This window comes from Coenobita brevimanus, chromosome 112 (assembly GCF_032717465.1).
Source record: "Coenobita brevimanus isolate Jiangsu-jjx chromosome 112, ASM3271746v2, whole genome shotgun sequence".
Classification (NCBI taxonomy): domain Eukaryota; kingdom Metazoa; phylum Arthropoda; class Malacostraca; order Decapoda; family Coenobitidae; genus Coenobita; species Coenobita brevimanus.
The window spans coordinates 32,363,703-32,389,785 of record NC_137065.1 but is presented as its reverse complement, the minus strand read 5'-3'; the positions used below and the strand labels follow the sequence as shown (position 1 = coordinate 32,389,785).

The window sequence follows — 26,083 nt, the reverse complement described above, 5'->3', positions numbered from 1 at the left end:
TCTTCCACAGGTATACCCATTAATGTTTAATAATATTCAGCTTAATCCAGCATCATCCTTGAACATGCTTAGGGTTTCATTTACTCGGGACTTATCTTCGAAAGATCATATTACATCTCTTGTAAAATCTGCTTCCAAGAGATTGGGTGTGCTAAGCCGACTCCGCTCTTTCTTTACCCCTGCACAATTGTTGACTCTATACAGGGGTTTTATCCGCCCCTGTGTGGAGTACAACTCTCATGTGTGGGGAGGCTCCCCACATACAGCTCTTCTCAATAGGGTGGAGTCAAAGGCTTTTCGTCTCATTAACTCTCCTCCTCTTACTGACTCCCTTCAACCTCTGTCTCTTCGCCGCACTGTTGCATCTTTATCTCTTTTCTATCGCTACTTTAATGGTCACTGCTCCTCTGAACTGTCTGCTTGCATTCCTCCACCTTTACGACGGGCGCATAGCACCCGTCTGGCAGCAAACTCTCATCCCTTTTCTGTCCAACTCTCTAATGCAAGAGTTAACCGTTACTCCCAGTCTTTCATTTATGCAACAGGTCAGCTCTGGAACTGTCTCCTTCTATCTGTATTTCCTGCTGCCTATGATCTCCAGTCTTTCAAACGCAGTGTGTCCAGGCATCTCAAAATGATCGGATCTTGAATTTGGCTCTCTGTTGTATTTTGTTTTTCTCTTGGAGGGAACTGTTACTGCGGGCTCATGGCCTTTGGTTCCTTCTTCCTCGCATTAAAAAAAAAAAAAAAAAAAATGCACGTCTACGTGTGCATGGGGACGATGTTGATGTGGATGAAGTGCGTGAGTGGTTGGATGACGACGAGGGCGATCATGGGTATCAGACCATGTCTGATATCGAGATCGCATCTTCAGTTGCAGGTGTCAGTACCCAGCTTGAAGATTCCAACGAGGACAGCGACGATGATGCTGACCCCTCTGAACGTGACACTACTCTAGCCATCCCCAAGCTGAGCGCACTCTGGGAAGACGTAGAGTTCATTCTGGACTATCTGGAACACTCGGACTGCGAAAGGGAGATGGGGCCCTTGGGACTTGTGGAGGAAGTGCGCACTTTCAGGTAGCGCATCATTAATCGTCAAAATCGTCGTTCCTTGCGTCAATCAACCATTGACTGCTTTTTCAGACCCGTGACCCCCGCTGTGCCCAGCCCTGGCTCCACTCCATTGCCTCCCCAATACAGGTCCTCAACCTCCGAGCCACAGCCCAGCACATCAGGCACGGTGGAATCACCATTCGACGTGAGTTTGCGCCTCTCTTCAGAGTCGTTTGCAGTGGATACACCATCACCATGACCCAGCGACGCACCCCTAGGTCACCTGCAACAGCTACTGTCAGACTCTGACAGTGATTAAATGCCTAGAACTTCTCCACTAGACCACATGGGAATTTACAGTGTTGTGCAGTGAAAAAAAACAGTGCATATTGTTAAGAAATTAGAATTCTGAGTGAAATGACAAAGATTTAATAGACTTTCAATGTAACATAAATTAAGTAGATTCTGATATATTTAGAAAATGGATTTATGAGTGCAAAGACTTTAAGTGCAGAGTGCAACACTTATTTCATTGAGGTGCAATGGAGCGTAAGTAAGACTAGAGTGCGCAGTGTTAAGAGAATGGAATTCTGAGTGCAAATGACTAAGTTCAGTGCAAGACTTCATGAACAGTGTACTGCAAGTGCATCAAGAACTCCTTCTTACTGTCAGAGTTTGAGAGGAGGCGGGTTATTCATCGAGATGGCCAGGGACTTGCTGTAAGTACCCAGAATGTTTCATATTGTACTGTACTGTATTTTCCATACTGTACCTACCTCTAACACCTTATTTCACTCTTTTATGTCCCTTATTGTTGTGAATAGGGTCTTTGGTGCTATGCATGTGCAGTAGGGAGGTGTTTTTCTGAGTTAGGCTAGATTAGGGTCCATAAGTACATGTAGAGGTGTATGGTATGTAGGACTGCTGGGCCTTGATAGCAGGATGTGAAGCCTATGCCCAGAGTCGGACACATAAAAAAAAAAAAAAAAAAAAAAAAAGTACCAGTCCAGGAGCCAGGGACTTGTTGTAAGTACCCAGAATGTTTATTATTGTATAAACTCGCCTCTAAAACCTCATTTTATGGTTCTTTTGCATTTATTTCAGTCTCTTATGTCCCTTATTGGTGTGATTTGGGTTTTAAATAGGTGCTATGCATGTCCAGAGGGAGTTGTATAGGTGTTTTTCTAAGTTAGGGTCTATAAGTACAAGTCCAGCCTCCTGGACTAGTACTTATGGACCCTAACTCAGAAAAACTCCTATACAACTCCCTCTGGACATTCATAACACCTATTTAATACCGAAATCACACCAATAAGGGACATAAAAGACTGAAATAAATGCAAAAGAACCAAAAAATGAGGTTTTAGAGGTGAGTTTATACAATATTAAACATTCTGGGTACTTATAACAAGTCCCTGGCTCCTGGACTGGTTTGAACCGCCAGTTTGCAGTCCACAGTTAATCCTTTGCACTCTAAATTTTAATTTCTTAACACTGCACAACACTGTAAATTCCCATGTATTCTAGTGGCGAGGTATTGCAGCTTATTCACTGTTTATTCACAAAAAACGAGCACCTGTGGCTTGCATTGCTATAAGCATCTGCTCTCGATCTGAGTTAGGCTGTGACTGTTGATGATGGCAGGGTAACAGAGTTGCCAGATCGCAACGGCCACAGTACCAAACTCCTCAATTTTCATTGCCATTTTTAACTTTCATTTCCAAATTGGTAAAGCTAGCATCTATTCTTCACTAATTATATACACAAGTGGGAATACATGTAATTTTTCATTCATTCATTCATTGCCAGACGCCATGTATCCCAGACGGGGTGGCCAATGGCTTAGAGTTAATTGTTTTACAGGGAGGGGCACTAATCCTCCACCAACCCCACTTGACATGTAGGGATGCCAACAGCATCTGGTGTTCATGTAATCACTCTTCTTATAATTAACAGCATGTTGATTATTATCATGCTATATATGCTCCCAAATTAGTCAGAGAGAGCAAACAATCCACCATCTCCATCCTGTGTATCCTCATACATGTGAAAAATCCGTTTGGTATTGTATTATTCTAATTCATCACCAAACGAATTTTTCATAACCAAATTGGCCCACATTTGATAATGAAAAATACCAAATGGCAACCCTGACGGGGGAGGGGGGAGGGGGGAGGAAGGAAGGGGTGAAGGGACCATGGTGTAACAGCTGTTCGGCGCCATGCGGCAATTTCAAATTACAGGTGGGAAAAAAGTCAGATTTTTTTTAATTTTTTGCGGTGTTTGGCCCATTTTGGGAATATTGGATTCCGGGACGAAAATATCCGGTAATTGGGGATATCCAGAAATTGGGCGTCCGGATATTACAGGGATTACTATATATATATATATATATATATATATATATATATAGATATATATATATACATACATACAGTATATATATATATATATATATATATATATATATATATATATATATATATATATATATATATATATATATATATATATACATACATACATACATACATACATATATATGTACACACATACATACATACATACATACACATATACATATACATATAAGTAATCCCTTTATTATCCGGATGCCCACTACCCGGACATTTTGGGCCTGGGCTTTTGGAACCCCAAAATGGCCAAAAAACGTAAAAAAAAAAAAAAAAAAAAAATCAGACATTTTTTTCAACCGTACTTTGAAGTTGGCACACAGCACCGAACAGCTATGTTAATGCTCGCCCCTTGCTTCCCCCTCCCCAGTTACCATCTAACTACCATCCTGAGTAGACGCTCATCACAATGGCTGCTGCACGTGCTTGTTTATGAATTAACAGTGAATAAACTGCAATATATCACCACTAGACCACATGGGAATTAACAGTGTTTTGCAGAGTTATGACATTAGAATTCAGAGTGCAAAGATTAAGCACAGAGTGCTAAATGGCGGTTTAAACTGGTGTTGTGCAATTAAGAACAGAATGTGATGTGTTAAACAATTATAACTCGTAGTCCAAAGGATTAAGTGCAGCACAACACTTGATTACTGTACGTGCTTCAAGAGCATTTTCACCACTGCCAGAGCCATAGAGGAGGCAGGTTAACTTTTGTAATGAACGGCCGCTGACATGTTGTAAGTACCCTAAAGTACTGCTGAATATTTTCCATACTCACTTGTAATTCCTCATTCTGTGGTTCCTTTTCATTTACTTCATGCTTTCTGTCCCTTATTTGTGTGAATAGGGTCTTAAATAGGTGCTATGCATGTCCAGTAGAGAGTTACGTGGGTGGTTTTCTGAGTTAGGCTGGGTTAGGGTCCATAAGTACCAGTCCAGGAGGCAGGGGTCCACTATCTGGACGGACCCACTTTCTGGACATGCTTTTGGCTCTATTCCCGAGGTGGATGGAAAGCTGATGACAGGGAGTGCTGGAGCTCCCGTTTCATCAGCCCTCAGGACTAGTTCCTGACCATCCCCCTTGCTGAACTTTTTCAGTGTCTCAGTTACACAGAGAGTAGACCAGCATGCTCTCCAGTACAAATTTCTCTATCTATCTTCACCAAACTACATGCACAGTACACACTACACTTCCTACTCAAAATTTACCAAAATGGCGTCAATTCACCTAGCCTCGGAGTCCCCAGGGGGGGGGACCATAAATGCCCCCGCCATCTGCCCCTCTCCCGGTGACGACTCGAGGTGCCTGGAACCACTGTCTGACTCTCTTCTTCTTCATTTCTGCAACATTCGCGGCCTTTCATCTAACTTTCGCTCTGTTGAGCACCACCTCTCCTCCTCTAAACCTCACCTTCTTTTTCTAACGGAGACTCAGCTGTCTGAGGCAACTGACAGCAAACCCTTTTCTGTATCCTCCTACTTTCTCTATACTCATTTCAAAGCCAAAGGTGGCTGTTGTGTATACATACGCAACGACTTATCTTGCTCTCGTGTTCCTGAACTTGATTCTTCTGAATTCTCCACTCTCTGGCTTCGGCTTTCCTGTCATTCTCTGACTAAATATATCTGTGCTGTTTACTTATCCCCTAATTCTACTGACTATCAAAAATTCTTCGACTATCTTACTTCTACGATGGAACACATTCTGTCCATTTCTCCTTTCTCTGAAATCTCCATTCTTGGAGATTTCAATGTTCACCACCACCTTTGGCTCTCCTCTCCTTTCACGGATCCACCTGGTGAACAAGCCTACATCTTTTCTATCCTTAATGACCTAGAGCAGCTTGTACAGCACCCTACCCTTATCCCTGACCGCCTTGGAGAGAGCTCCAACATACTTGACCTCTTCCTCACAACTAATCCTTCAGCTTACTCTGTTAATCTTTTCTCTCCGTTGGGCTCCTCCGATCACAACCTTATTACCTTAACCTGTCCTATCGCTCCAGTACGGCCTGCGGACCCTCCAGGGAAACGTCGTCTGTGGCATTTTGGAGCTGCGGACTGGGAGGCCCTCAGGCAGTACTTCTTTGATTTTCCCTGGAATGATTATTGCTTCCATGGCCGTGAGCCATCTGAGTGTGCCTTGCGCATTACGGAGGTTATTCTCTCGGGCATGGAAGCATACATTCCTTTCTCATATCCTTTGACTAACGCAAGAAAGCCTTGGTTTAATCACGCTTGTTCTAATGCTGTCACCCAACAAGGAGAAGGCCTACAAAAGGTACCGGAGCCAACCCACCCCTGAATCACATAATCTTTACGTTTCTGCCCGGAATCGTGCTAAGTCTGTTCTTCGCTCTACTAAAAATAATTTCATCCATACTAAATGCTCTCAACTCTCCAACTCGAATTCTTCCCGCTCCTTCTGGCACCTTGCCAAAAATCTTTCAAACAACTTTACCTCATCATCCTTCCCTCCTCTTTTCTACTCTGATGGTTCTGTAGCTATTTCTTCTACTGATAAAGCAGATCTCTTCGCACAGACTTTCTCCTCCAATTCCACCTTAGACGATTCCGGTGCTGTTCCTCCATCACTTCCCCCTCTGACTTCCTCATGGCTGACATTAAAATTTCTTCAGTTGATGTATTTTCTGCCATTACTGGCCTCAGTACTAACAAGGCATATGGGCCTGATGGGGTCCCTCCTGTTGTTCTCAAAAACTGTGCTTCTGTGCTTACACCCTGCCTAGGCAAACTATTTCGCCTTTGTCTGTCAACTTGTACCTTTCCTTCTTGCTGGAAGTTTGCTCTCATTCAGCCAGTCCCAAAGAAGGGTGACCACCACCCAACCCTCCAACTATCGTCCAATTGCTTTAACGTCCTGTATTTCAAAAGTTTTCGAGTCAATTCTTAATAAAAAAATTTTAAGGCATCTTTCCTATCACAACCTTCTTTCCGATCGTCAGTATGGGTTCCGTCAGGGACGCTCCACTGGCGATCTTCTCACCTACCTTTCAGACTCCTGGTCATCCTCCTTTCGGGACTTTGGCGAAAGCTTTGCCATTGCACTTGACATCTCAAAGGCTTTCGATCGAGTCTGGCATAAATCTTTAATTTCCAAACTGCCCTCCTACGGTTTCTATCCTTCTATCTGTACCTTCATCGCTAGCTTCCTTTCTGGTCGTTCTATAGCTGCTGTCGTAGGCGGCCATCGTTCTTCTCCTAGATCTATCAACAGTGGTGTTCCTCAGGGCTCTGTCCTATCACCAACTCTCTTCCTTTTATTCATCAATGATCTTCTAAGCTGTACATCTAACTCTATCCACTCATACGCTGATGACTCCACCCTTCACCTTTCCATTCGGTTCCCGCAACGCCCATCTCAACAGTTACTTCAAGAAACAAGGGATGAGGCTATGGCACACCTAATGTCTGACTTGGCTCATATCTCTGACTGGGGTAAAAATAATATGGTTGTCTTTAATGCTTCTAAGACTCAGTTCTTACACCTATCAACCCGGCAAAATCTTCCACAGGTATACCCACTAATGTTTAATAATATTCAGATTAATCCTGCATCATCCTTGAACATGCTTGGGGTTTCATTTACTCGGGACTTATCTTGGAAAGATCATATTGCATCTCTTGTAAAATCTGCTTCCAAGAGATTGGGTGTGCTAAGCCGACTCCGCTCTTTCTTTACCCCTGCACAATTGTTGACTCTATACAGGGGTTTTATCCGCCCCTGTGTGGAGTACAACTCTCATGTGTGGGGAGGCTCCCCACATACAGCTCTTCTCAATAGGGTGGAGTCAAAGGCTTTTCGTCTCATTAACTCTCCTCCTCTTACTGACTCCCTACAACCTCTGTCTCTTCGCCGCACTGTTGCATCTTTATCTCTTTTCTATCGCTACTTTAATGGTTACTGCTCCTCTGAACTGTCTGCTTGCATTCCTCCACCCCTACGACGGGCGCGTAGCACCCGTCTGGCAGCAAACTCTCATCCCTTTTCTGTCCAACTCTCTAATGCAAGAGTTAACCGTTACTCCCAGTCTTTCATTCATGCAACAGGTCAGCTCTGGAACTGTCTCCCTCTGTCTGTATTTCCTCCTGCCTATGATCTCCAGTCTTTCAAACGCAGTGTGTCCAGGCATCTCAAAATGATCGGATCTTGAATTTGGCTCTCTATTGTATTTTGTTTTTCTCTTGGAGGGAACTGTTACTGCGGGCTCATGGCCTTTGGTTCCTTCTTCCTCGCATTAAAAAAAAAAAAAAAAATATATATATATATATATATAAATATATATATATATATATATATTTACTGTATATATATATATATATATATATATATACATATATATATACAGTAAAAGTCCCATTATTTGGCATCTATGGGACCAGGATGATGCCGAGATATTGGAATTACCGAATAATCAAAACCCTACCCACTCAGTACCTTAATTATATTGGTGAACACTGTCATCACCACTGATGGTATTACAACTGTTTGGAGAGAGTACTGTATACTGTACAATACTGCAATCAATACAGTGCTATACCTGAATCTGAAATATATATATATAAATTAGTGAACATATACAAGTGTAATGACACAGTAGGCATACAAGTCAGATAACACTTCCTGGATGGCCGAAATGATACTTAATATTACCTGCCAGCTCAGTACATCACTTGTATTGGTGAACTCATCACTACTTATATTATTACAAATATGTTTGGAGTGAGTGCTGTATACAGTACTTTTTCCGAACACAAAATAAAATAGTCGGAAAATTGCTTAAAATAAAGTGGAGGAATATGAATTGGTAAGGTCTTTCTGATGAAAGTTAAACGTACATTTACTCGTAGCACTCATTCTTTTGTTCGTTTTTTTTTTTTTTTTGCTGTTGTTTACATGTTAAAGGGAGAGTATTGATGTAAACAGTAATGTATTCCATTAACCCCTTAATAACCTCCGGCATTAAACAACCCATTACAGTAGAAAACTGTGAACAATTATTGGAAGGGAACGAAGGTCACTGGTATGTTTACATGACTCTATGAAACGATTCCAAGCAGTCAGAGGGTCGGTAAATCTCAGATGTTTTCGGCCATTTGGTAAATGCACCGTAACTTTGTAACTTCTCCCGCGAATCATAGCATGGGTTTAGGAAGCTAAATAACACATTGTTAGGTGGGCCAGATGATTATCTTCACATCTTTAAGAAAATGGAAGAAATTTAATTCCTCTCTGAGTACGTAGAGTAAGTTTCTTCCATTCTTCTGAAATCAATTTGTTTTTCTTAAAGATGTGAAGATAATTGTCTGGCTCACCTAGCAATATGTTATTTAGCTTCCTAAACCCATGCTATGATTCGCTATGAGTCACGGAAAAATTTATAAAGTTACGGGGCATTTACAAAATGGGCGAATACATCTGAGATTAACCGACAGCCTGACTGCTTGGAATCGTAGCGTAGAGTCGTGTAAACATACCAGTGACCTTCGTTCCCTCCCCATAATTGTTCAATTTTCTTTATAGCTCACACAAACTTGATATCACTGACATCGATACTGTAAAGGGTTGTTCAGTGCCGGAGGTTATGAAGGGGTTAATGGGGTATATTACTGTTTGCATCAATACTCTCTCTTTCACATTAAACACAAAAACAAACAAAAGAATGAGAGCTAAATGTACGTTTAACTTTCATCAGAGAGACCTTAGCAATTCATATTCCTACAGTTTATTTTTAAGTATTTTTCTGACTTTAGGTTAGGTTAGGTATGGTTAAACTATTAGGTACAGTTAAACTCGGTTAGATTAGGTTTGGTTAAACAGGACAGTCCCTTCCACCATTATGCTGAGGAATAAAAATACTAGAGCTGTCATAGCCGTACAGCTAAAAACAACGGGGAAACTGATTTAACAAGCACCATTTATTTATGGGTAATGCATTACAGTATCAGTGGTTCATGGGCTACGCAATTACCAGTAAATGTCACTTTCAGGAAGGCGTCAAGAATGGACGAATTTCAAGAATTAGCGAGGGGGCTTGGAACGTAACCCTCACTAATTTGGAGGGGGTGGTTACTGTACTGTATGATACTATCCAATATTGTAATCAGTACAATACTATACCTGAGTCTGAAAAAATATAGAAATTAGTGAACATACAGAAGTGTAATGAAACATGAGGCCTACAAGTCACAGATAACACTTCCTGGACTGCCGAGATTTTCCGGACATCTGCCGAACAATCAAAGATTGTTGTAAATGGGACTATTTCTCAAAACTGCCGAAATGTCGGATCTACCGAATAATCAGCTGCCAAATAATAGGACTTTTACTGTATATATATATATATATATATATATATATATATATATATATACTCTGGTTTAACGATCTAATTGGTTAGGTAAAACCCCATCGTTAGGAGGGATTTCATATATCGAGGTACTTTTAACATGTACAGTAATCCCTCCACTGTCCGATGTAATAGAGCCAAAGGCATGTCCGGAAAGTGGTCCCGTCTGGATATTGGGCCCCAGCCTCCTGGACTAGTACTTATGGACCCTAACTCAGAAAAACACCTATACAACTCCCTCTGGACATGCATAGCACCTATTTAAGACCCAAATCACACCAATAAGGGACATAAAAGATTGAAATAAATGCAAAAGAACCAGAGAATGAGGTTTTAGAGGTGAGTTTATACAATATTAAACATTCTGGGTACTTACAACAAGTCCCTGGCTCCTGGACTGGTACTTATGGACCCTAATCTAGCCTAACTCAGAAAAACCCCTCCCTACTTCACATGCATAGTACCTAAGACACTATTCACACCAATAAGGGACATAAAAGAGTGAAATGAGGTGTTAGAGGTAAATATGGAAATTACAGTACAGTACAATATGAAACATTCTGGGTACTTATAGCATGTCGCTGGCCATCTCGATGAATAACCCGCCTCCTCTCAAACTCTGACAGTAAAAAGGAGTACCTGAAGCACCTGCAGTACACTGTACATGAAGTCTTGTGCTGAACTTAGTCATTTGCACTCAGAATTCCATTCTCTTAACACTGCACACTCTAGTCTTACTTGTGCTCCATTGCACCTTAATGAAATAAGTGTTGCACTGTGCACTTTAGTCTTTGCACTCATAAATCCATTTTCTTAGCATTATACACTCTAGTCTAACTTGCACTCCATTGAACATCAATAAAATCAGTGTTGCACTCTGCACTTTAGTCTTTGCACTCACAGTTCTAATTTCTTAACACTATGCACTGTTCTCTTCGCTGCACAACACTGTAAATTCCCGTGTGGTCTAGTGGAGAGTTCTTGCCGTTTAATCACTGTCAGAGTCTGAGAGTAGCTGATGCAGGTGGCGTCGCTGGGTCGTGGTGATGGACTACTCATTGCAGACGACTCTGAAGAGAAGCGCAAACTCACGTCCAGTGGTGACTCCACCGTGCCTGATGTGCTGGGCTGTGGCTCGGAGGATGAAGGCCTGTCTTGGGGAGGCAATGGAGTGGAGCCAGGGCTGCGCACAGCGAGGGTCACGGGTCTGAAAAAACTGTCAATGGTTGATTGACGCAAGGAACGACGATTTTGACGATTAATGATGCGCTGCCTGAAAGTGCGCGCTTCCTCCACAAGTCCCAAGGGCCCCATCTCCCTGTCGCAATCTGGGTGCTCCAGGTAGTCCAGAATGAACTCTAGGTGTTCCTGGAGTGCGCTCAGCTTGGGGATGGCTGGAGTAGTGTCACGCTCAGAGGAGTCTGCATCATCGTCGCCATCCTCGTCGGAATCTTCAAGCTGGGTACTGACACATGCAACTGAAGATGCGATCTCGATATCAGACATGGTCTGTTACCCAGGATCGCCCTCGTCGACATCCAACCACTCACACACTTTGTCTTCATCAACATTGTCGCCATGTGCACGTACACATGTATGGAAGTCATCCACGTCAAAACCTAGGAAATCATGCTCCACATCCGTTCTGAGAAGCAGATGAGACCAACCATTTTCTATTCTTGACAGGGACTTCCTTCCATGCACTGGCCTAGTTATAGATTGCAGACTTGATGTTGTAGCAGTGAAGGTTTTCCAAAGTTCGCTGGCCTCGCGTGTCCCGTCCCTCCCTGCGCTCGTCCTCGTCCTCGAGAACAACCATCACCTTGTCCAGGAACTTTCATCAGTACAGTCTCTTCATTGCCACGATCACTCATTGGTCCATTGGTTGGATGAGAGCAGTAGTATTAGGTGGCAGAAACATGCACCTAATGCGGCCATTCTCAGCCACCAAGTCCTTGTCGCACGGGTGAGCAGGTGCATTGTTGAGAAGGAGGGCCTTTACCTGGTTGCATGGGATTCCCAGTTTCTCTGTCTGGTAATGGATGACCTCCTTGACGAAATGACGGTGGAACCAGTCTTTGAAGATGTGGGTAGTAGTAGTAGCAGTTGTTCCCTAGGCAGTCTGGCCGAACAGCCCCGAGCCCCTTAGGGAGGCCATGGCCGAGACCGGGCTTTCCCACAGAGCTCTCGAAGAGTGTATGTGTGTGTTGTTGGTGTAGTGATTGTGTGCAATGCAGTCTTCCATAATGTGCTTAATAGTATGGGGTGCTGTGTTGCATCCTGGACAGGCATCAGCAACGGAGTCATCCAGCCTCTTCTGGTTGCTTAAGAGGGCTGGATGGTGCCCACATCTCAGCCTGGCCAGGTGGGCCCTGTCCTCACGAGGAAGATAGGATTCAGAAGGGTGGATGTCAGGAGGCCGTGCATGCAGCTGTGTGTTGTCTTTAAGTGACTGAATGGAGCGGCGAGTGATCTGAGTGTGGATATGCTTCTGGAAGCTGGTCTGAGGTAGGCGAGGGGGGAGAGATGACAGTATTTGTGTATGGTATCGTGTGCTGGGTGTTGTTTTGATGTTCCTTGGTGTGAGTGGATGTGCTGCCATGTAATGTAGTGGATGTTGTGGGTTTGTGGAGGCTGCAGCAAAAAACTGGGTGCCTCTCATGTCTAGGTGATCCTTGACTCTGAGGACTTTGGTTTCTTGATGTAGGTGGTCTGTGGGTGTAGTAGCTGTGTAGCCTGTGATTATTTTTAGGGCCTTGTTCTGTATGGTCTGTAGAGTGTTGTAGTGTGTTTTGGTGAGGTTAGAAGCCCAGGCAGGGCTTGCATAATTCATCACTGAACATATGTATTGTTTGTATACTGTGGTGGTGGTTTCTTTGTTGTGTCCGAATGTTGTATGGGCAAGTGACCTCAAAGCATTGAGTCTTGGTGATATTTTATTTTTAATGTTTGTGATGTGTTGTTTAAATGACATTGATGTATTGTATGTTACACCAAGGATTTTGTGTGTGTGTGTGTATGTGTGGTAGGGGAGTGTTGTTTATGGTGAGGTGTGGGATGTGACTATGTTCTGCTGTCCAGTTTGTGAGAAGAGTCACTGTAGATTTGGCTGGTGATATTTTGAGCCTGTTTGTGGTGAACCATTTGTGTAGTGTGTTGAGGTAAGGTTGAATGATGTGTGCAGCTGTGTTTGCATTTTGGTGCATACAGGTAAGTGTTATATCATCTGCATAGGAAGCTATGTGTATCTGTGGTGTGTGGGTACTTCGTGCATGTATAGGTTAAAGAGTGTAAGGGACAAAACAGATCCTTGGGAGATGCCGTTTGTGAAGTTTCTGATGTTAGAAGACTGACCGGCAAATGTTACGTGTGCACATCAGCCTGCTAAGTAGTTTGCCAGCCATCTTTTTGTGTTATTGTGCATGTTTGTGTTGAGTATTTTGTTTGTGAGGTTGTGGCGGGGGATGGCATCAAAAGCTTTGCTAATGTCTAGTGTGACTAGGAGTGTTCTGTGTGGTGGCCTAGCTGAATTCATGCCATCGAAAACTCTCTGTGTAAGGTCTGTAAGAAGGGTGTTTGTGGAGTATAGTGGCCTAAAGCCATGTTGTGACGGCTAGGGGAATGTGAGGTGTGACTAGTTGTAGTACCGGTCGTTCAGTGACTTTAGAGGGGGTGCAGAGGAGTGTGATGGGGCGATGTGAGGAGGGTAACGTGGGGTCCTTGTTGGGTTTAGGGATAGTGATGATATTGCCATGCTTCCAGATGTTGGGTATTATGTTGTGTGAGTAGCTGTAGTTTGATATGTTGGTGAGTGCTTGTATGCCTTGTGGTCCTAGGTGTTTAAGGTGAATGTTGCTTATGTTGTCTGGTCCACAGGCAGATGAGTGCTTGAGGTTGTTAATGATGTGCTTCGTCTGGTTGTAAGTGAAAGGTGCGTAGTCTGGGTCTGTGGGGAACTGTCTCTTACTTCGGATGATACGTCGGTCTTCGGGGTGGGGGTTTAGATGGCTGACTTGTGAAAAGTGATTGATGAGAGTGTTTGCTTGTTGTTTGTTTGAGGGTATGGTGTCTGTTGTTGTGATGGCAGTGTGTGATTGTGTGGTGTTGCTGTTGGAAAGTGTGATGCTGTTTAGTGTTTTGTAGAGTTTGCTGATGTTTGTTTTGTGGTCAAGTGTTTGGAGGTAATTTTTCCAGTTTAGTGTTTGCCGTTCTGATATTTTATTGTTTATTTGAGTGTTGAGTTCTTGTATTTGTTGTATGGTGTCTTGTGTATGGGGTGTTGGGGAGTGTCGCAGTGTGTCCCGTTGTCTGATGAGGCCTTGAATTTCTGGTGTGAAGTTGGGCTTGTGTCTCTTTCTGTTGCCTCTAGAGATGTGTCTTTTGTCTGCATTTTGTATGATTGTATTGAAAGTGTGCACAGCGGTGTTGATGTTTGTGATGGGTGTACTGTTTAGTGTTTCGAAATGTTGTTCTGTTTCAGTTACAAAGGCCTCCCAATTGGCTCTCTTATAATTAGTGTATGTGTGTTTGTGGCCAGCTGGGGTGATTCTGGTTTTGGTAGTGATGATGATTGGGAGGTGATCAGAACCTAGGGTTTTGACCACTCTCCATGATGTAGTGGGGACGAGGTTTGGGGAGCAGAAAGTGATGTCTGGAGATGATGGGAGGAAGAGGGCTTGGTGTGGGATATGGGTATGTTGGTCTAGACTGTTTAGTATAAAGAGATGATCTGTCTGGGATTGTAGTACCAGCCCTCTGTCTGTGTCAGGGTTGTTGACATGCCAGGCCGACGACTTGGCGTTGAAAGCACCACCCAGGATGTTGTTGGGTATGTTAGTGATGTGGTGTATCTGTGGAGAGTAATTGTGTGGTACTGTGGGGGACGATTGGGGGAGAATGTACGTGTTAGCGATTGTCATGTGTGATTTGTTACCAGTGTGTATTTTAATTAATTTTATTTCAGTTTGGCCACGTGGAGAGGATGGAGGGTGAGAGACTGACGAAGAAAGTGTATGTGAGTGAGGTGGAGGGGGGAAGAGGGAGGGGGAGGCCGAGGATGAGATGGAGGGATGGGGTGGAGAGGCATATGAGAGAGGGGGGTGTGAGTTGGGAGCAGGGCAGTGAAATGGCGGGGGACAGGGCGACTTGGAGGCGATTTGTTTGTGGCCACCCCAAACGGGATTGAGGCGTCTGGCAATAGATAGATAGATAGATAGTATTTCAGTTGTGGTGTCATGTGGGGGGAGAAGTGACTTTGTGTGTGCACTGGTATCCTCAGAGTTGATGGATTTGTGTACCAGGGTGATGAGTCCACCGCCACTGCCGTTGGCCCAGTCTTGTCGAATGGTGGTGAAGTTATGAAATGTCGGTGTTTTCTGTGCTGTGTGTAGTTTTGTTTCTTGTAAGATGGCAATGTGTATGTTCTGTTGTTTGATGAATTGTGTGAGTTCATGTATTTTGGTGTTTATGCCAGCTATGTTTAACTGAAGAATGTTTATGTTGTGTGTGCGATGTGTGTTGGCTGCTGCAGCAGGGGGGGGAGGTGGTGTGGGTGGAGGGGAAGGGGTAGGAGGAGGTTGTGATGGAGGTAAGGGTTGAGGGGGATTAGGATGGGTTGGAATGGGAGGAGTTGGAGGACTGGATGGTGTGGCAAGGGTCGGTGGGTTTGGCTGTGGAGGTGTGAAGGAAGTAGGAGTAGGATTGGAAGGGGGGTTGATGGGTGGGGGGAAGGAGCATAGGGAGCATGTCCAGGTGTTTGTGTAATGTTTTCTGGATGCAAGTGTTGTGCAGGTGTAAAGGGTCCAGTTCTTGCAGGAATTGCACTGAACCGAACCCTTTGTCTGTCGGCTCAACATGATAGGTTTTGAGCATGTTGGACATATGTACTGTATTTGTTGGTAGGTCCTGGATTGCTCTCAATGTCCCCGGCTAGAAGAAGTCGTCGAGAAACGACAGCTGGGGAGTCATTTCTTGGTATAGAAAAAACAGTGTTGTTGTGTGTGAGTTGTGTTGGGAGATGTGGTACTTGCCCGGGCGACCGAAGCCACTCCCAGGTACTCGAGCCCTGTGAGGGGCCGGGGGGGGTTTGCGGTGGTTTGGCCCCCATGCTGTCCTCCTCTTCTCTTCGACAGCCTCTGGGGGATAGATCCAAGACGAAGACGCCACCGCTCCAGGTCCTGAAGATGTGGGTAGTGAACCATGCCTTCAAGGAATAGTACCAGACGACAGGAAGGACATCCATCACCCCACAAAGACACCAAGGCTGCTTTGCATGGCCAACAATAACGGGCTTAAGTCGGTGCATGCCGTTAGCATTGGCACAACACAAAGCAGATATCCGTTGCTTGCAGAGCTTGCGGCCAGGTACACGCTTTTCCATCTCCTCGGCTAGAGTGTTCGTTTGCATAGAGCGATAGAATAAACCAGTTCCGTCAGCGTTGTAGACTTGACCAAGAGTAAGGCCCTCCCTGTCGATAAAGCACTTCACCTTGTGCCGAAACTCCTCTACTCCATCCTCATTGGCGTCCAAAGCTTTGCCATGGGCCTTATTGTTGGTAAGGCCGTGTCGTATCTTGAACGCGAAGAGCCAACCCTCGGATGTCTTGAAGTCTGGGCGTCGTGAAGCCTTGCAAACTTCTCAGCAGCAGCCTTCAGCTCCGTGCCATGCACCAGCACACGAGCAGCACGTTGCTGTTGATACCAAATCAACGTGGAGCGGTCGACTTCTGCATAGCGAGGAGTAAACATCATCTTCTCCAAGTTGTGTTTGCTCTTCGACGAGAAGTCAGCCATGTACTGCATGAGTTTGTCGCGGGATCTCTTGATATCAAACAAAGTAGATCGGGCCAGGTTGAATTCACAAAGGATGCGTGAGGTTGACCATCCCGCATCCACCTTGTCCAATATCTCCTCTTCTTCTCCAGAGTCAAAACCACTCTCTTCCTCTTCTCAGGCAGTGGGGCCATCATCACACACACGAAGGAGAGGCACGAGAGCAGATGGAGAGCCTGCAGCAGGTAGGGCACCACCACAAAAGCGAGTACGTGGGCGGCCATGATCACGAGCGTGCACTCACAACAAGAGACAGGCGGTAAGTGGGGAGGATGCAGGGACGCCCTAGCAGACGGCGACTTAACAACGCACCAAAACACAGCTGGTCCTCGCTGCCCGTGCCGAGATAAAATTACGGTGGGAAAAAAAGTCGGATTAAAAAAATTTTTTTTTGCGATTTTTGGCCCATTTTGAGAATATTGGATCCCGGGACCCAAATATCTGATAAGTGGGGATGTCCGGAAATTAGGCGTCCGGATAGTATGGGGATTACTGTATTTCAATGTGGACCATTTACCAGCCTTTGGTTTCCCCCCAAACCAAGTCCAAAACCCACCCAGGTGAGCCCAAAAACAGGTTTAACCCCTTAAACGCGGCTGTGTACAGTCGTTCTCCCCCGAGTGGCGGGGTTGTATCGCGGTCTGAGTACCTGTAGGAAAATATTTGCCAAAAATCAGAGATTAACCCTAGAACATTATACTTGGTATGGCAGATAGTACTTACATTCAGCTTTCTCCAGAGACAGGTGTTGAGCCTTCGTGGACTACCCAAGGACTTGTGGAGACTTGCAAAGTTGGGTAACCAAATCTTCACTTTCACACCTCCAGCAACCCGGTTTCCCCTCTACCACAGCCTCATTCTGTCACAGTAAACTTTATACTACAACGTAAAGGTAGTTAGGAATCCGTATTTGTACAATAAGCACTGAAAATAAGGCTAAAATCAACGGAGCGTACGGCCGACATGCACTGTGGCGGCGGTCTTCCCGTCACTCAACAAACATTTCCATTTTCACAGCTAAAAACATGTATACTACAGTATTTTCAATCATATTACTTCCCAAAAGATCACCACGGCGCGCTTTTTATTCTGCCTTACGTCCGCCACTTTATTCTCGTTCCTGTCGGCCGCTTGCACTGACTGGGAAGAGCTAGAACTCGCCATAATGTCACTTTGAAAGCCTGCAGTAAACTGACGCTAAACAGGGGCAAACCGTGAGAAAAAAAACTAGTGTTACAACTGGGGAAACAAGCGTTTCCTAGTAGCATAAACTGCTTGTGAGAGGAGAGCGCAGATTTACAGTTCTGAGCGCTCAGAGCGCTGCCATGTATCACAGCCAGGCTGGCCGGGCCGTGGTGGGGGGGGGACGGGGGGAAAACGCGATATTTGGCAACAACTGAGGTCAGTAATACAAAGGTAAAGTACCGGTATGCTAGTTGTAGCTAGAGGGTGGTGGTACTGATAGACAATACCAGCTGGAGCCTGCTTGCCCGCGGTTATTCAAAATTTACTAGAATCGCAAACGCGACGACCCGCCGTCATGTCCTTTTGGCCGAGCGTCGCAAACACGACGATCCGCGTTTAAGGGGTTAAAGGCAATCTAAATGGCCTAACAGCTGTAAGGGAAGCTAACCTAAGCCTAATACCTGTAAATAACTCACTAAAATCAACAAATCAAATCTTAATATCGTCAAATATAAGTCTGGAAAAAATCAAGCTTAGCAAACTGTACCCCAAAATGACAATGTTCACCCCACCTATGGCTAAAACACATTAATCAAAGTCTAAAAACAGTTTATAAATCAACCTAAACACACAATTTTAGTCTAAAATATCCTCACAATCAGTAAGAAAAAATCAAAGCCCATCACTACTCTGGGGTTTGGCCATCATTAGGAGGGGTATGGTGCAATTTCTACCCCCATCGTTAAGTGGGGGTATTGTATCTAGGGGTATCGTATATCAAGGTATTACTATATATACTGTATATATATATATATATATATATATATATACTGTATATCTATATCTATATCTATGTCTATATATCTATATCTATAGCTATATCTATCTATCTATCTATCTCTATCTATCTATCTATTTATCTATCTATCTATCTATCTATCTATATATATATGATGCCTATGATCTTCAGTCTTTCAAACGCAGTGTGTCCAGGCATCTCGAAATGAATGGATCTTGAATTTGGCTCTCTATTGTATTTTGTTTGTTTTTTGGAGGGAACTGTTATTGCGGGCTCATGGCCTTTGGTTCCTTCTTCCTCGCATAAAAAGAAAAAAAAAGTATATATAAACACTGTGTATATATATATATATACACAGTAATCCCTCCAATATCCGATGTAATAGTGCCAAAGGCATGTCCGGATAATGGTCCTGTCCGGATATTGGGCCCCAGCCTCCTGGACTTGTACTTATGGACCCTAACTCAGAAAAACACCTATACAACTCCCTGTGGACATGCATTACACGTATTTAAGACCCAAATCACACCAATAAGGGACATAAAAGACTGAAGTAAATGCAAAAGAACCATAAAATGAGGTTTTAGAGTTGAGTTTATACAATATTAAACAATCTGGGTACTTACAACAAGTCCTTGGCTCCTGGACTGGTAGTTATGGACCCTAACCTAGCCTAACTCAGAAAAACACCTCTCTACTGCACATGCATAGCACCTAAGACACAATTCACACCAATAAGGGACATAAAAGAGTGAAATGAGGTGTTAGAGGTAAGTATGGAAATTACAGTACAGTACAATATGAAACATTCTGGGTACATATAGCATGTCCCTGGCCATCTCAATGAATAACCTGCCTCCTCTCAGACACTGACAGTAATAAGGAGTTCCTGAAGCACTTGCAGTACACTGTTCATGAAGTCTTGCACTGAACTTAGTCATTTGCACTCAGAATTCCAATCTCTTAACACTGCGCACTCTTGTCTTACTTGCGCTCCATTGTACCTAAATGAAATAAGTGTTGCACTCTGCACTTTAAGTCTTTCCACTCATAAAACCATTTTCTAAACATAACACACTCTAGTTAATTTACGTTACATTGAAAGTCAATTAAATCTTTGTCTTTTCACTTAGAACTCAAATTCTTAACACTATGCAATGTTTTTTTTTCACTGCACAACACTGTAAATTCCCGTGTGGCCTAGTGGAGAAGTTCTAGGCATCTAATCACTGTCAGAGTCTGAGAGTAGCACATGCAGGTGACCTAGGGGTGTGTTGCTGGGTCATGGTGATGGTGTATCCACTGCAGACGACTCTGAAGAGAGGCGCAAACTCACGTCGAATGGTGACTCCACCGTGCCTGATGTGCTGGGCTGTGGCTCGGAGGATGAGGACCTGTCTTGGGGAGGCAATGGAGTGGAGCCAGGGCTGCGCACAGCGGGGGTCACGGGCCTGAAAAAGCTGTAAATGGTTGATTGACGCAAGGAACGACGATTTTAACGATTTACGATGTGCTGCCTGAAAGCGCGCACTTCCTCCACAAGTCCCAAGGGCCCCATCTCCCTTTTGCAATCTGGGTGCTCCAGGTAGTCCAGAATGAACTCTAGGTGTTCCTGGAGTGCGCTCAGCTTGGGGATGGCTGGAGTAGTGACACACTGAGAGGAGTCCGCATCATCATCGCCGTCCTTGTCGGAATCTTCAAGCTGGATACTGACACCTGCAACTGAAGATGCGATCTCGATATCAGACAATGTCTGATACCCAGGATCACCCTCATCGTCATCCAACCACTCTCGCACATCGTCCACATCAACATCGTCCCCATGCACACCTAGACGTGCATGGAAGTCATCCACGTCAAAACCTATGAAATCGTGCTCCACATCCGTTCCAAGAAGCAGACGAGACCACTCATTTTCTAGAGTCTTGACAGGGATTTCCTTCCATGCACTGGCCCAATTGTAGATGGCAGACTTGATGTTGTAGTGGCGAAGGTTTTCCAAAGTCCACTGGCCTCGCGTGTCCTGTCCCTCCCTGCGCTCGTCCTCGTCCTTGAGAACAACCATCACCTTGTCTAGGAACTTCGATAGGTACAGCCTCTTCGTTACCACGATCACCTGTTGGTTCATAGGTTGGATGAGAGCAGTAGTATTAGGTGGCAGAAACATGCACCTAATACGGCCATTCTCAGCCACCAAGTCCTTGTCGCACGGGTGGGCAGGTGCATTGTCGAGGAGAAGGAGGGCCTTTACCTGGTTGCGTGGGATTCCCAGTTTCTCCGTCTGGTAATGGATGACCTCCTTGATGAAATGATGGTGGAACCAGTCTTTGAAGATCTGGGCTGTGAACAATTCCTTCAAGGAATGGTACCAGACGACAGGAGGGACATCCATCACCCCACGAAGACACCGAGGCTGCTTTGCACGGGCAACAATAACTGGCTTAAGCCGGTGCATGCCGTTAGTATTGGCACAACACAAAGCAGATATCCATTGCTTGCAGAGCTTGCGGCCAGGTACACGCTTCTCCGTCTCCTCGGCTAGAATGTTCATAGGCAAAGAGCAATAGAATAAACCAGTTTCGTCAGTGTTATAGACTTGACTGAGAGTGAGGCCCTCCCTGTCGATCAAGCGCTTCACCTTGTGCCGAAACTCCTCTACTCCATCCTCGTTGGCGTCCAAAGCTTCACCATGAGACTTACGGTTGGTAAGGCCATGTCGTAACTTGAACACAAAGAGCCAACCTTCGGATGCCTTGAAGTCTAGGGCGTCATGAAGCCTTACAAACTTTTCAGCAGCAGCCTTCAGCTCCATGCCACGCACCATCACACCAGCAGCACGTTGCTGTTGATACCAAATCAACGTGGAGCGGTCGACTTCTGCATACTTGTGAGTACATCACCTTCCTCTCCACGTTGCGTTTGCTTTTCGATGAGAAGTCAGCTGTGTACTGCATGAGTTTGTTGCAGGATCTCTTGATATCAAACAAAGTAGATCGGGCCAGGCTGAATTCACGAAGGATGCGTGAGGTAGACCATCCCGCATCCACCTTGTCCAGTATCTCCCTCTTCTTCTCCAGAGTCAAAACCACTCTCTTCCTCTGCTCAGGTGGCGGGGCCATCATCACACACACGGAGAGGCACGAGAGCAACAGGTAAGGCACCACCACAAAAGCGAGCTCATGGGCGGCCATGACAACGAGCGTGCACACACAACAAGAGAAAGGCGGTAACTGGGGAGGATGCAGGGGCGCCGTAGCGGACGTCGGCGGAACAACGCACCAGAACACAGCTGGCCCGCGCCGCGTGTGCCAACTTCAAATTACGGGCGGGAAAAAGTTGGATTTTTTTCGAATTTTTTGCAGTTTTTGGCCCATTTTGGGAATATTGGATCCCGGGACGAAAATGTCCGGTTATTGGGGATGTTGGGAAAATGGATGTCTGGATATTACAGGGATTACTATATATATATATATATATATATAAACAGTATATATATATATATATATATATATATATATATATATATATATATATATATATATATATATATATATATATATATATATATATATATATATATATATATATATATATATATATATATATATATACAGTATATATATATACAGTATATATATATATATATATATATATATATATACAGTATATATATATATACACACACACACACACACACACACACACACACACACACACACACACACACACACACACACACACACTGGCACTAGATTCTCAAATGTTTATCCAGTGGAGTGCTGCAGGGTTCAGTATTTGGTCCTATTCTTTTTTTAATACAGTGGGGCACCAATTTTCACGCCTAATTGGGTCCAAAAATAATGCGCGAAAGTGGAATTAGCGAAAGTTGGGGCATTGTCTTTATGGCAAAAAGGCTAATTGGTTCCCGGTTATCCTAAAGTAACATCAGATTTTCATTTTCACTTGCATTACAGTACATCAAATCACTATTGTACATTGCATTGTGAGATACAAACAATAAAAACTGTACAGTACACATTATATGAGGAGAAACATACCACAGAGACCAGGTTGAGGTGTTTAATGGATGTTGGGGGTAAGTATCCGAGGCGCATGGCGGGCTTATTTAGCCACGCCAGACGTATTGGCGCCACCTCTTGCTGCCTCGCTACCACTCTCTCTCTCTGCCTCCTCAGATGCAACTTGATGCAACACTTCCACTCTGTGCTGAATTTCCCTTTGTGCTAGGTTCTCTTGAACAAATCCATCGAAATCTTCATCCAGGTTAAGCTCCTCTATGGCACTGTCAGTAGGGATAGCACCATGGTCGGCTGCCCCCTCGGCTTCCAATGGTACTTCCACCTCCGTTATTTCCTTAGTCTGCTGCAGGTAGCGTGTGATAAGAGCCTGCTGCCCTTCATGGATGTGTTTATTGAACACTTCACCAATCAGACTTGAACCATTGAACCGTGAGAATCCAACACAATGGAGCTAGCACGCTCGTACACAATGGCGGGAATGGGTGGACAGAGTGTTGACATGACGTCATTCAAGATGGCGGTGGGTTGCGGGCGGGCAGTGCAGGAAATTCAAAGTTCAAAATATTGTCCCAAACCCAAAATTTGTGCGCGAAAATCGATTTTTTTTCAAGCGAAAGTGGAAGTTAGGGAATATTTGGTGCATGCCGCGAAAGTGGATTCCGCGAATCCTGCTGTAGCGAAAGTTGGTGCCCCACTGTATACCTAAATGATATTGATTATGGATTGTGTTGTAAGAATGACAGCAGTTAGGTTGAGAGGGAAGAGTGCAAGGTGACTGGGGAAAAGTGGGGTCAGGGACTCAGAACAGTAGAATAATATTGTAAGTAGGAGTGAAATTTCAGAGATAAGTGATTGGTTATTCTTGATGACACTTATCAGTCAGTATGAGAGAGGAAAAGCAAATATTATGCTGTACAGTACCTAAGACTCATAGTAATTTCAGGTTGGTGAAATCAACTAGTGTGGAGGATTGATGTGACAATTGGTGATGACAGGATGGGAGCGTCGGAGGAGGATAACCACAGCCCAGTTCCAGTACCAGGTCACAACCCACTGCCAGAGATTGACCCCACACTGGGACTGCATGACCTGCCACAGAATCATGGTGCTGCATCAGAGTACGTGGCCAGCCTTGACCTGGGCACCACCACTTTACGCTGCCTGTTGTATGATAAACAGGCACGGGTGGTGGGAAAGGCACAGGAGAAGGTGAGGCAGTAGTATGGATTGGAGTAAACTATGTTTTAATAAGAACTCTCCTAGGAAAACTGCAGAGGAAAATTATAAAAGTGTACAAGTGATAAAAAAAGTGCATTGTTCTGAAGGAGAGAAGGCCATCATTAGATCATGGAGTTGGAAGAAAATGTGGCTATTGGTGTATTCACAAACCCTGCAGACTACAGTAATCTGACTGCTTCATGCAGTTGGTGTTTCACTGTGTGCCTGTGTTGCCCAGTATGAATGGATATTATGATGCTAAGAGCAGTGTTATATTGATAACTGAGTGACTTTTGTATGAACTGCTGTTACTAGTTTAGTACTATAAAATTCAGTGAACAATCTTTTTTTCTTCTTCGTCTTCTGATAAGACTGGAAACTAGTTCTCTTTGTACTCTCTTAAAGATGTAGGGATTTCACTGCCCAGCAGGGGACAGTTTAAGGATTTGAATTTCATAAAAAGCAGAGTTTCCTGATCTACCAGATGACCCGCCGACATGTCATAAAAATACCCCCGCTAATACCAATACACCAGTCCTGTATGAGACAGCCCTAGCATGTATTCAATATGGACGGTGGGTGTTAGCGCCGAAGTGGTGACATGTGGAGGTGTAGGAGGACTACTGGGCCTTAGGATAGGCTACTGCCCCCAAGATATAGGCCCTGAAGCCTTTGCCCAGAGTCGGACACATAAAAAAGAAAAAAAGAAAAAAAAAAAGAAAAAGAAAAGCATTTGACTTTTAATGGCCATTATATTATTCAGTGCCAAATAGAAGAAGGAAAAGTTTGGGGTCTCGTCTCTGTTTTGATTCTTTTCCTATGTTCAAGGGAAATATGAATGTGAGAAATTAGGTTTTGGTGATGGTGAAACAGAGTGCGGACTCATGAATGATAATAAACCATATGTATTGCCAGTACAGGCCTACCTCGGTTTAACAATGTAATTGGTTAGGTAAAGCCCATCATTAGGTGGGGTATCATATCGGGGTACTTTTAATGTGTAAAGTAATGTGGAGTTTTTACTAGCCTTGAGTTTTCCCCCCTAACCAAGCCCAAAACCCATCCAGATGAGCCCCCAAACAAGCTTAAAGTCAATCTAAATGGCCTAACAGCTGTCAAAGAAGCTAACCTAAGCCTAACACCTGTAAATAACTCACTAAAACCATCAAATAAAATCTGAAAATCATCAATATAAGTCTGGAAAAATCAGGCTCAGTAAACTGTACCCCAGAATGACAATGTTCACCCTACCTATTGCTAAAACACATTAATCCAAGTCTAAAAACAGTTTATAAATCAACCTAAACACACAGTTTTAGTCCAAAATATCATCAGAATCGGTAAAAAAGTCAAAACCCATTTTTAAACTGGGGTTTGGCCATCGTTAGGCGGGGTATGGTGGTATTTCTACCCCCATCGTTAAGCCAGGGTATTGCATCTAAGGGTATCATAAATCAAGGTATTACTGTACTTGTATTGATTAGTTCTAGCTGTTCAGTGTTGTACAGTAGTCTCTGCCTCTTCATGGGGCCCCTGCTCTTGTTGGGTTGTTATTCTTGGAGAGCTGATGGTTATTCTTCAAAAACATCTGAGAAATGCAGGGAAACACTGTTGGGGTTCCACATGACGCATTGTTCCTGCTCTCACAACCCTTTTTGCATTTTCTTACATGGCCAGCACTCCACCTCCTCTTGTTTGTCCTGCTTAGGCCACTCCAGTGTTGCCGGCTTGGTGGAGAAGTCACTGAGTCTAGTGACTTTACATATTATTGAGTTGCAGCTTTAGCTGATTCATTCAAAAGTATGCACCATATATATATGCCATAATAAATAAAATTATATCATACCTTTATTCATAATATCATTGTCATTTTCATTTCCCCAAATTAGTTCACAAATTAAATGGGTGCAGAAACAAGCATTGTTGTGAAAAAAGTATGTAACATAATAATCCAACCCCCAAAATGTAATGTGTGCAATTGTTATGAGATAATTGTGGTGATGGAAACATGATAGTGACTGACATAAAGCATGATAAACATTCAGAAGTTCTATAAGTTACCAACTGAAACATGTTAATAACAGTCCTTCATTGTGTTCTCATGTGGTAGGTGGGGGCTCTCACCATCCTCAAACTCGATGTAGTGCTGCTCTTGGGTGTCTGCCCT

The 26,083-nt window shown here is 44.0% G+C and overlaps 1 protein-coding gene across 1 annotated transcript in view; it reads left to right on the top strand.

Moving 5' to 3' along the window:
- LOC145418152 (glycerol kinase 5) overlaps nucleotides 1–26,083 on the top strand; it is a 123,688-nt gene that overhangs the window by 26,342 nt on the left and 71,263 nt on the right. The window contains exon 2 of the mRNA XM_080286674.1: nucleotides 23,642–23,907. Coding sequence (XP_080142800.1) covers nucleotides 23,695–23,907 — 213 coding nt within the window. The 5' untranslated portion in view covers nucleotides 23,642–23,694. The remainder of the gene's footprint in view (nucleotides 1–23,641; nucleotides 23,908–26,083) is intronic.